At 30.9% G+C, this 13012-nt stretch overlaps 1 protein-coding gene across 2 annotated transcripts in view; it reads left to right on the top strand.

Annotated features, from left to right (window-relative positions):
* Positions 1 to 12805, top strand: part of LOC118199900 (diacylglycerol lipase-alpha-like) — a 62816-nt gene extending 50011 nt beyond the window's left edge. For both annotated transcript variants that reach the window (XM_035371767.2, XM_035371766.2), the window contains 4 exons: positions 4856 to 5486; positions 9717 to 9842; positions 12027 to 12106; positions 12300 to 12805. In XM_035371767.2, coding sequence (XP_035227658.1) covers positions 4856 to 5486; positions 9717 to 9842; positions 12027 to 12106; positions 12300 to 12429 — 967 coding nt within the window. In that variant the 3' untranslated portion in view covers positions 12430 to 12805. The remainder of the gene's footprint in view (positions 1 to 4855; positions 5487 to 9716; positions 9843 to 12026; positions 12107 to 12299) is intronic.
* Positions 12806 to 13012: the final 207 nt, after the last annotated feature.

Genomic DNA, 13012 nt, shown 5'->3' with positions numbered 1-13012 from the left:
TAAATAATTTAGTTCTTCATCAAGGGCTAGTTTGGAGGAGCAAACTTGAAGAGCACGGAAAACATAGGAATAAAATGAAGCTAACTTTTGTTTAGTCGGATGACATGATTTAAAGTGTGGTGGAAGGCAAACCGATTACGTGTGACCAGAATGTCGAGAAACGGAAGGGAATTGCAAGTCTCAAGTTCAAAAGTGAACTGAATAGCAGGATCAATAGAATTCATTGTTGAAAGAACTTTATTTAAATCATCTTTATTACCTTCAAACAGAGTAAAAGTATCGTCTACGTAGCGGAACCATGCCGGGAAGTTTAAAGTTTCAAACAATTTTGATTCATAATAATGCATGTAGATATCAGCCAGGATGGGACTGAGGGGGCTTCCCATGGCTAATCCCTCAGTTTGCTTGTAATATTTATTTTGGAAAACAAAATGTGTTTGTTTCAAACAGAGTTGAGTGAGAGAAATTAGCTCATCAATTTCGATGCAAGAGAAATGAAATTCGCGAAGTCTGGTTTCTAGACATCTTAATGCACCCTCCACTGGGACATTGGTGAATAATGATTTTACATCAAAAGAAACCATGAGTAAATTACTAGGAGAAATGTTTTTAACTTTTTTTACAAACTCTATTGAATTTTTTATGGTGTAAATGTTATTGTCTAATAAAGTTGAAAATCTAGAAACTAAATATTTAGCTAATGGATACGAGGCAGTACCTAAATTTGATACAATAGGGCGGAAAGGAATACCACTTTTATGAATTTTGGGAAGAGCATATAATCTGGCACAATTCGCAACAGATGGGATAAGTGAATGTTTTAAGTTGCCTGAAATGATTTGCGAAGATTTGATCGCAGTTTTTATTTTTGACAAGTCGGAAGGTGAAGGATCTTTAGGGATTGGATTATATGGTCCTTCGTTTAAGAGTTTAGTGACACCATCGATGTAAGTGTTCCTATCCATGACGACTATCTGGCCACCTTTGTCGGCCTTTGAAATAATAATATCCGGATTAGAATGAATTTCACGCAATGTAGCTCTTTCTCTCGCAGTTAGATTTGGTTTCAAAGGTTTATTATTGAATTTCACATAATGAGCGATAAGATGCCTAATCATTTCTTTCTGTGAATCTGAAACTTTACTGAACTTGAAAGCTTTTTCGATAGGAGCCAAAATCTTTGGAATCGAGGGTTTACAGGTTTGTGAGAAGTTAAAATTATATTTTAGAATTCTCTCTTGTTCTTCTGAAAGGAACACTTACATCGATGGTGTCACTAAACTCTTAAACGAAGGACCATATAATCCGATCCCTAAAGATCCTTCACCTTCGGACTTGTCATAAATAAAAACTGCGATTAAATCTTCGCAAATCATTTCAGGCAACTTAAAACATTCACTTATCCCATCTGTTGCGAATTGTGCCAGATTATATGCTCTTCCAAAATTCATAAAAGTGGTATTCCTTTCCACCCTATTGTATCAAATTTAGGTACTGCCTCGTATCCATTAGCTAAATATTTAGTTTCTAGATTTTCAACTTTATTAGACAATAACATTTACACCATAAAAAATTCAATAGAGTTTGTAAAAAAAGTTAAAAACATTTCTCCTAGTAATTTACTCATGGTTTCTTTTGATGTAAAATCATTATTCACCAATGTCCCAGTGGAGGGTGCATTAAGATGTCTAGAAACCAGACTTCGCGAATTTCATTTCTCTTGCATCGAAATTGATGAGCTAATTTCTCTCACTCAACTCTGTTTGAAACAAACACATTTTGTTTTCCAAAATAAATATTACAAGCAAACTGAGGGATTAGCCATGGGAAGCCCCCTCAGTCCCATCCTGGCTGATATCTACATGCATTATTATGAATCAAAATTGTTTGAAACTTTAAACTTCCCGGCATGGTTCCACTACGTTGACGATACTTTTACTCTGTTTGAAGGTAATAAAGATGATTTAAATAAAGTTCTTTCAACAATGAATTCTATTGATCCTGCTATTCAGTTCACTTTTGAACTTGAGACTTGCAATTCTCTTCCATTTCTCGACATTCTGGTCACACGTAACACATCCAGCATCAGTACTACGGTTTACCGTAAACCTTCATCGGTTTGCCTTCCACCACACTTTAAATCATGTCATTCGACTAAACAAAAGTTAGCTTCATTTTATTCCTATGTTTTCCGTGCTCTTCAAGTTTGCTCCTCCAAACTAGCCCTTGATGAAGAACTAAATTATTTAAAAGCAATAGCTATTGACAGGGGCTTTCCACCCAACATTATTAATCAAGCAGTTAAAAAATTCTCATCTCAACACACTAAAAGGCACACTCTTGTTTTAGGAGATTATAAAAGTTCTGTTGTCATTCCCTTTTTTCCATCAATTAGCTAAAAAGTTGCACATATTTTTCAGAAATTTAACTTTCGGGTTGTTTATTCTCCCATCAATAAAATTCCGAGTTCCATACTCAAGGACCCCATTCCGGGTATGAATTCCTGGGGTATTTATAGGATTCCTTGCCAGTGTGGTTTAATTTACATTGGCCAAACTAAGAGAGCCTTAAAATTTCGCGTCATGGAACATGAGGCATATGTTAGAAAAAAGGAAACACAGAAGTCTTCTGTTGCTCAACATTGTTGGTCCGAAAACCACACTTTCAGTTTTTCTGCTGCCAAAATTATTCAAAAAACATCTTCCATTGGAGAACTGGATTTTCTAGAGGCATTTCACATTCATAAAAATCTTTCTGTTCTAGTTAACAATCCTAATTCCAATCCAAATTTGCCTTCGGCCTTTAAAGAAATTATGTTTTAGTTCTGGTTTCACCAACAGATGGCGCCACTTGCTTATTCTTGTCCAGGCTTTCTTATCTTATCTAATCATTATTTCCTATCTGGTTCATTTGCGGTTTTGCAGCTGAAGATGGTGGTTCGGTAAAACCATCGAAACTAGTCCTGTGAAAATTTGGTAAATATAACGCTGATTTTTGTTGTTTGACTTCTGAATTAGTATTTATTTGGCGTGTTATTGTGTCTTATTTATTTATTTGCTCATGATGGTAGTAGCAGGAATATTATCTACTAATAAGACATAGGATCATTATGCATATTGTATAAACATTAAATTTATCTCAGGTGTCCAATGAAAAAAATTAAATTTATTATTATAAAAAATTGAACGCAAATTATTTAAGCTCTATATGTATCTTCAGACTTGTTTATCAGCAATAAGCAAGTTTGTTGTCATTCCATGTCGTCTTGGTGGTTACCATCCATGATTTAGCCCTTGAAATTTCTGAACTGGAATTTTTTTTATGAGGTGGAGTAGTTAGCCCCATACCTAACCCCCAACCTGAAGGACCAGGGGGTTAATATAATCCCCATTGGCAGGATGCCCGGCTATACTCCCGGATGCTGGGTACTAATTTTAGTTGCCTTTTACAACATACATGAACTACATTGGAACTATTCTTTCACATCCGTTCACCACACAGATATGTGTTTGTTAATTTTAAATCATTCAGTTTTTTAAGCATTTATAATTTGATACCTAAGTCTTATGTCATGTAAATGACAGCACTCTGGAAATTAGCAGTTTGCCAGGTCACATAGAAACATATGCAAAGTTGCATTAATGATAACTAGCATGGAAAGATTATTGTTACCATGTTATATATCACGAATAAAAGACCAAAAAGTTTTTAGACTTTGTTGTAGACATTTATAAAAAAATTTGTAACAAACCAAATATTTCCATTTGCAAGTAGAAGCCTAAAACTAAGATTAGGGGCTTTAAAGTAATTAAAAATAATGTGTAAAATTTAGTTAGTAATAGCTCTTATATTCAACCCTTCAAAAGAGAAAATTGCTGAAGATGCATAATATATTTCTTCTCTATATTTTTTATTAAAATTAGTAGTACTTGCGTAGTATCCTACTGATCGTGAATATGTCACCAAGCAATGCAATTAAGGGCCAGTTATGGATGAGAGTAACATAACAGCACATTCATAGCATTTTTACTTTCATTTGATATAACTCTGATTCTTGATAAGCCATGTTGTTTTTTAAACAAGGATCTAAATTAACTCTTATTGCCATACTCTTTTTCTGCTTTGCATTTTGAAAAAAAATTGATTGAAATTAAGTATCTGCCTTCTACAGAACAGCAAGCAGTGGATTATTTTCAATGTTATCTAATCCTGCCATTAAAAAAAAGTGTGAATTTGAAGAATTAGAAAGTGAACATAATGCGATGACCTGAGTATGGCAGACAAAATAGTCATAGATTGGAACAACTATCTGCAAGAAGTCAGCATTCTAAATAGAGCTTAAAATCAAAGGGCCTAAGAAAAATAATAGTAGAAATTGACAAAAGCCTTTTTTATGAGGTGTAAAAGAAAGTGTGTTAAATACTGATTGTTTATCAAATAAAGAAGCATAAATTCCTTTAGAATTCCACAAGAATGCTTGGTGAAATTTTGGTGGGATCTCAAGCTAGTTTTCACAGTTTGTCGTTAGCCCACTGTCATTGTTGCTGGCATAATATATAAGTATTAAATTATTCTTGCTCTAGTTTTCTAAAGGAAGTGTATTAAACATAATAATTTTTCATTACAAAATAAATTTGTGATCAATTTTGCCTGTGTATATCATGATCTGTATATCATTAGTTTTTGTTGAGGAAATATAAAAGTTTTGTTGTAATTTGAGTATTATCTAAAATTAAAAATGTAACTAAATTTTGGTAGTTATGTTGTAAATAACAATAGTCAATAATTAGTCAATAAATAAAATACTTTAACGGATCCAGTTTGCAATATTTTCTAAACTATTACTTACTTTCAGGTGCTGCATGCAAGATAGTGCAATTGTGATAGATAACTGTTGTCAGTGTAATGCTGTAGCCGTACAAAAAATTACAGGCTTCTCAGACTCGGATATTTTATATGCTTCATTCCGAAATTCTGCAGAAGAGCCAGCATTTTACATTGCTGTGGATCATCAGACAAAATACATCATAGTTGCTATTTGTGGGTCAAGATCATTTTCTGACTTACTTACTGTGATTAATGGAGAAGAACAAGATTTTCCATTAAAGGATTCACCCTCTAATTATAAGTGTCATCGAGGTGTACTGAGTAGTGCATTATTTTTGCAGAAGAAATTGAATGATCTAAATGTTTTAAATGTTGCTGTGGCTGAAAATCCTTCTTATAATATTGGTATTACTGGACATAGCCTAGGAGGTAGTATTGCAGCTGTTTTAGGTCTTATCCTTCATCCACAATATCCAAAGCTACAATGTTTTGTTTTTGCACCACTGGCTGTACTTACAGCAGGAGTAGTGCCAGACACACTTGATTTTGTGTTTACTGTTGTTGTTGGTGACGATATTGTTCCTCGACTCTGTGCTAATTCATGCAAAGAACTACGAATGGAAATTATAAAATCATTGGAGGAAACTAAAATTCCAAAGGTTAGTATGTCTGTAATAATGTAATAGTTTCAATCTTGCAAAAAAAAGAATAACTTTTAGTTACTTCTTGAAAATTACACATGAAGTGGTATGTAACATGAATTATTCTGTTTATAATGAAACAAGTGATTCTACTTACTTTGTTTTAAAAAGGCTTGTAATTTTGAATTATTTTTAAATTTTTCAAGTGAAGTTTCCTGTAGTTTTCATGTTTAAAATAGAAAAAGTTTTCAAAGAATTTTTTGAAAACACTAGGAACTTCCTATTGTCCAAATGATTGTGGTTTTTGATAAATTTTAAACAAGTCTTGAAGATCTGATTATAATTCAGTCGATTTATTGCTCTAATAAATGTCTGTCTGTAAGTTTTCTTTAAATGGTACATTTATAATGCTAATTTCTCTCATTTCCACTTGTATAAAAACAGTGAGATGTTTTTAAAATATAATAAAAAATATTTGATTACATGTTCTAATTTAAATGTTCGAACTAAAAATTTTGAGGAGGGCTAAATAGGTTGCTGTGGGATTTAATAACTTTTTATTTGTGTTAGAATTTGTTTGTATGAATATATAGTTGAACCCCTCCATAACAAATTTTAAGAGACTGAATGATTAGTTTCTATGTCCTGTGATTCATGTCCAAACTAATAAGAAACAAATAGATCATCTCTGAATATAATGTAAAAATATATGGATGAATCGCATAAAAAGAGTGATTAGCATTATCAAAATACTTAAATGAAGTTAATACAGTACAAAGTCCTTAATCCAGACTTGTTGGGATTTCGGCGATTACGGATTAGAGGTTTTCCCGGATTACATATCATCAATTTATATCTGGTAAGATGGCATGCAGAAATAATACAATTAAAAATTTGAAACCGTAATTTATGAAATAAAGAGCAATCATGAACTAAAGGGTATCAAAATTTACAAAAAAAAAAAAAAAAAAAAAAAAAAAAAAAAAGCTTAATATTTATTTGTTTAATTTAGTAAACATTTCTATCAATGTAAGTTGTTTAAGTTGCTTTGTTTTTTGTGCTAATACTTTCTCTTTAATTCTATAAACAGACATAATTTCTTGTTCAGTTACAAAGTTCCACTGTTCAAGTCCTGTAATTGCTGTGTCGAAAATACCGACTAACTTGTCAATTGAAATTTTTTCGTTTTCAATAACATTCTCTGTTACTTTCTTCACTATCGGAAGCGCTCATGAATAAATGCTTTACTGGCTTTGCACGCATGCGTAGTGGACACGCGCATCAAATGCCCATGCGTAAACGCTTTACGTGCATACGTAAGTTTGTGGCTTTGAGGTCCGGATTATAGATCATTCCGGATAATGAACGTCAGGATTAGAGACTTTGTACTGTATCAACTTTAACTTTAAAAATAATTGTATCAGAATTTAATTACCATTATTATCACAGATAATTACTAATTTTTTCAATGCATTTCAATTTCATCATATATTAATATTTTTATATATACATTACTTAGTATGAAAGTCATGATTAAGATCAGTGGTTCTCAGCAGGGTTATTACCACCTACTGATGGGTAGTGAAGAGTTCTAAGGAGGCATTTTGGGCAAATTAAAGTATTGCTGAGGATTAAATTCTATCCCCTTGGGTAATACTCACTAGAACATGCTAAAAGGTTTGATTATTACTAAACAATCATTGAACATATAGTTCAGTAAATAATTCTAAATGTCTTTGTAACCCTTATAAAGCAAAGCACTTTGCCTATATGCTTAAAATACCAAAATGCCTGAAATTCCATTTGAAATCCATAATTAACTCCCCTTTTCCATTAACAAGCTAAGAGGATTTGAAGATTCAAATGATATCAATTCTAGTTGCATTCTATTGCATGGTAGAAAACAGACCATGCCAAATTCAACTATTCAGGTGGAGCACAGTATGAGCATTGCACCACATTGAGCACCATAGGGTGTATATATTCTGGGTAGATCAACAAAATTTATATTTTTAAGTTTTGCACATATCACTAGTATCAACAGCAAATTGCTGATGACAAATATGACACCAAATATAAAAAATTTAATGTTGTTGCATCAAGTTCAGCCCTCTCACTAATAATATTCCATTAATTTTTTCTGATATGTATATGTAAATCAAACTTTCAGTAACATGCTAGTATGTTAATATCTTTTAATAAAGTAATTTTAAAAATCACTTTTTGTTTTTCAATATATAATATATTATACTTCACTTAAGAGAGGCACTATCGAATCACTGTTTGAAAAAATGGGCTATGACTGGAAAAAGTCCAAAAACTGTAGGTTATGTAACTTGCATGTTATTGCTACCACCTTACTAGAAGTAGCCAAACTCTTTCAAACATGCAGATAACCATTCTTCATGCAACCATGCTTATAACACTTCTTCAGTCAAACAGTGTCACCACTTTTGTATGCATTCATTTTGTATTCCAAGATCCAATTGTGTGGTGTCTTCGTTTTGAAGTGTTGAGTCATTTAATTTACAGTAGTTTTTTTTATTATTATTATTTTTTTAAAACAATAACAAACGTGATTCAAATAAATATTAAATATCATATGCGGCACAGTACTGGATCAATCTATACATCTGATCATATCATCATTCCGTTTTGTTCTAACTGTATTTTCCCCCCGCCGCGGGAAAAGCCAACATCAGTTTATCCCTTTAGGTAATTTTAGTTGGAACATCCTCTGCCCGCGACGAAGGCATTTATCATAAATTCAAACTCTTAAAATAAAATAGTACATCTTATACTTTTACAAAACTTGTAGCATACAACATAGCATGAATACATTATATATAAGGGACATTTTCATCATACTATCTACTGCTATACATTTTATCTTGCTAACTACCACAAGCTAAATGCAAATAGAAAAGAAAAAAAGTTATCATCAAACAATAACTAACACAAATAACGAATTTCAGTTACTAAAGAAATACTAAATAGATACCTGAAAATTCTGAAAACAATCATTCATCAATCTTTCCAAGTTCCAAATGATATAGCATTTTGATAAGCCCTTTTATTACACCTGAAAAGTTTTCTCTGTGATGCTTCTTATCTCGTTATCATGGCCTCTATGAAACTCCATCACCTTTCCCAGCTTCCACAGCTGCCGAGGTATTTTGTCATCCCCAATCAAAACTACATCATTTACATTAAAATCAGTGATTACATTAACAGGTTTGAAACAATTTGCACCTTTTAATTGGAGAAGATACTCTCTTTTCCATCGTCTCCAAAAATCATTTAAATTTTCTCCCGATACAAATATCTTTTAATTTAAATCCTTTTGTTACTTGCAATATGTTCTTTAACATGACCAGCCTGGTGCGGTAAGGATGTTAACTTTTTTCCAGTTAGGAAATGAGCAGGAGTGAGAGGGAATGGCTCTGATAGATTGTTGTAAATGTAAGTAAGTGGTCTAGAAGTTAGAATAGATTCTATTTCTGTCAAAATGGTTTGTAATTCTTCAAAGGAAACTAAAGTTTTTCTAGTACTTTTCTTAAAATACCTTTTGTCATCTTCACCATTCTCTCCCAGTATCCACCACACCAGGCTGCTCCTTCGACAATAAAATGCCATCTTATTCCTTTTGTACCAAAATAATTTTGTGCAGATGGATCAACGATATTTGCATGTCAATACAATGATTATACTCTTGAAACAGAGTGATGCTTTATACATATTCTATAAATGCTGTTAATATTTTTTATATGTATTCTCTTTATTGATCAGAATAGCTGTTACATTACTTTAAGATCAGAAAGAGGAAACGATTTCCAACATTATTCTTCCAACCTGCTGACCACTTAAGGAATTCATTCCATCTTGAAAATGTAATTCATTAAACTAATTATAATATATTAATTATATAAATTTATGAAATGTAGAAGTGACTTCCTGTTAACATTATTCTCTTGGCTTTATTTTATATGATCTTCTCATTAGTTTGTGATGAATAATTTTATTAAAAAAAGGGGGGGCAAGATCTGTGGTTTCATTTTACAAGATATTATATTTATTAAAAGTACATATAATATAAAAACTATTGAATAAAAACATTGAAAATCATTTTTGTGTTCTGATTGATCAATATCAAATTTATAATTAGTTATAGATAATTTAATTTTCTCTTTCAGTTTTTCTGTTATTTCATAATTTAATACAAAGAAGGCTTATTTATTTTGTTTTTAGTATAAAATCATTACAAGTGCTTTCTGGCAGTATCTAAAGAAGTTCTTCAAGGCATCAGCTAAAAAAGTTGTAACAGAAATTTATGAGAATAAAGAATGTGAAATAGATGAAGAAAATCCATATGTGGTAAATAGCTACACTTTCATTTGCTTGCATTTATAAATTTAGAAATAGAATGTTTATGCATAAATGACTTTTAATAAATAAGTGGGAGAAAGTGGAGTTAAATTAATCCAATATGACTCTTTAAATTAAAATATTATAATTTTGATTAAATAAATGGAAATTGATTCTAATTCCCTAGATGCCAGTTTAAATCCTAAAAGTTGTAATAAATTTATATCTTGTAGGATGGATGTGCAAATCAATGCAAAAAAATTTCATGATTTTTTGTAAGAAACGATGTTTATTTGCATACATATGTTATGTAACCAAATCATCGTTTTGTATAATGAGAAATATTTAATCTTGTCTGTAATATCTATTTCTTTAACACCCTATATGCAAATTAAACAGAAATTGAAAAGATTTCAACTTCTGTAGCCATCCCAGATGGAATGATAATTAACACAGGCTGGCAGAATTCCATGGCATGTTTAAATTCCAGGTAAAGCAGAGTTGTTTGTGATTATGATGTCTTTGGGACATGGAGATACTTAAAATTTGTTGAATTGTCTCTAGATTTTGATGGTAGAGGAAGAGGGATGTAAGACCCTGGGACTTCATTTCCCAGCATTAAAATTAGTATGGGGCTCAAAAATGATCTGCTTGAATTAAATAGTTCAGCAGAAAGGGTTATGTACATATATTTTTATTTATTTATTTATTTATGTTTATTATTTCTGCTTAAAAGCCGCATAGTTTGAGTATGTAATTTGTCGACTGCTAATTTGTAGAAAAAATAAAAGATCTTATGTCACATGAAGGAGCACTGTGAATGTATTCATATGTTTGAAAAAATTAATGCGAACTTTCAGATGTTTTTTAAAAAAATTACTCCATCATGAAAGCAAATTAAAATGTGCATTTTATCCTAAATTCTGTCTATCTGCTTTAATATCATTCTGTCTGTCCAGTACTATTAAATATAAAATATTATTTCGTCTAATTATTATATATATATATATATTTACTGATAAATATAAATGAAGCAATACAAAAACTTATAATTTTTTATTGAATTATACTTCTGATGCATCTCTGCTTGTGAAAGATCGTGTATTGCCAAAAGTGTTTTCTTTACCTTCCAAAGGAAATACTTTGTGTTTTAACTTTTCAAAAGTCAGAATTAAATTACTAATTTACTATCAAGTTTTGCACCCCTTCCCATGTTTGCCCATGGTCTGTTCTGTTGAAAATCAATTATTTCTTTTCTTTCCCCATCTGTAATATTGCTTAATTAAATAAGATGTGACTACTACAGCTGCAAGAAATGATGCTTACCTCTCTTAATCTTAAGTCTTTTTTAAGAAAAGATTTTGTCTCTAAGCACACTGTGTAACTCTTTGATATATTTAAATCCCCAACATCTAGTTTGCTAATCTCCTAAATGTTTCATGTTTAACAATTTCTGCATTAAAAAAAAAAAAAAAAAAAAAAAAAGCCTTCTTCTCACAGCAAGTAAATGCCAGAATATTAATAAATAATCTACTGAACCGTAATGTTTATTTCTGCCTTAGAGCTTTACAGTGTACTACCATTGTTCATTTGGAATTACATTGTAGATGTCAGTGGCTGTATATGACTGAACAATTTAGAAACATGAATAATTCCTGTTATATTGCTACAATATAATTCTGAACAGATCCATAGCTAGAGTTTTCAATGACTAGAAACAACTGAAGATATCGCCTCCCCCCCCATTCCATTTGCCTAGAATGGGAAAGCATTTAACTCCGAAATTTCATAATATAAATTTGGCACCCTCTGGATGCTGCACCTGGGGATATATCTCCCTTTGCTTCCCTAGTATCTGTGCCACTGATTTTCGATACATTCTTTCAAGGTTTTACAAGATGGTTTGTTTTGGAATAGGTTACAGTTTCTATACTGTGTCTTTGCAGTTCATTTTGTTGGTGTATTTATAACAAGTGTTCTCTATGAATGAAAATTTTAATTTGCATTTCCTATGTGAGTAAGGTAAGATGAAGGATTTAAATTCACTGTATCCAGACTTCATTAATTTATTTAGAAATGTTATTCAGATTAATATGTGTCAAATATTCTTCCAAAGTATCAAAAAAAATTTATATATTGTAAAAATAATATTTGTATTCAAAACTGTCAGAAATTTTTTCATTACGTATTTAGCAAACAACAAGCCAAGCAATATCCAGTGACTCTCACCTCTATGCTCCTGGGCGCATACTATATTTTGAAAAGGGAAATAGGTATGAGACAAAAATATTCCATTAAGTTATGCAATTCAATTAGTTATTAGTTTTAGAACTACCTTCCATACTTCAAAATTTACTTTAAATTCTCAAGCAATTCATTTATTTCATTGTTTTAAGAAATAAATTTTCTCTTTTGTATGACCCCATAAGAATTTTATAACAATGGAATATTTCTAATCTTTTTTAGGTGGAAATCTCATTGGTTGACTGGTTTTGACATCAATAACATATTCATCAGTCGTGCTATTTTTGAACATCATCAGCCACATAAAATACAGAACATGCTTGAAATGTATATTAAAGGGCAAATAGATTAGATTTTACCAGAGATTGATGATTTTTATATATATGTGGGAAATTAGTGATAATTATTGTAGTGTAAATACAATATTTTTATATAATGCAATTCAACATCTAATTCAGAATTTTTAAATTTATTTGGTTGAGCTGGATATTGTTTTCATGCAACTTATATTTTTTAAAATTTAAATAAATATTGATGGCATTGTTTGATTTAAGGGAAACTTCTACAAAAGAAAACTGTATAAAAAGTTAGATTTCTGGGGAGGAGGAATTTATATGTATATATTGTATATACAGAGAGAGAGAATTTTTGTGGGAGAAAAACTTGTATAAGAACTTGAATGAATCTATTATGTTACTGTTCGTCGCTAATAAATTTTTGTTTCCAAATTATTCCAATACATTTACTTAGTACCTAAGCATACTGGTTAGAGAAAAATTGTAATGTTATTAAATAATCAAGATCATCTGTTATGTAATAGTTAATTTTTTATTTTATATGTTTCAAAAATGTTTAATGTATACAAACTACAAATTTTAAAGTACAGTGCGTAGACCTAAGGATTCCTCATAAAGAATTTTTCATTGCTTCATCAA

This window comes from Stegodyphus dumicola, chromosome 2, assembly GCF_044657685.1.
Source record: "Stegodyphus dumicola isolate Sdum_Otavi_A_Nest chromosome 2, ASM4465768v1".
NCBI lineage: Eukaryota > Metazoa > Arthropoda > Arachnida > Araneae > Eresidae > Stegodyphus > Stegodyphus dumicola.
This window is presented reverse-complemented; position numbering and strand designations above follow the sequence as displayed.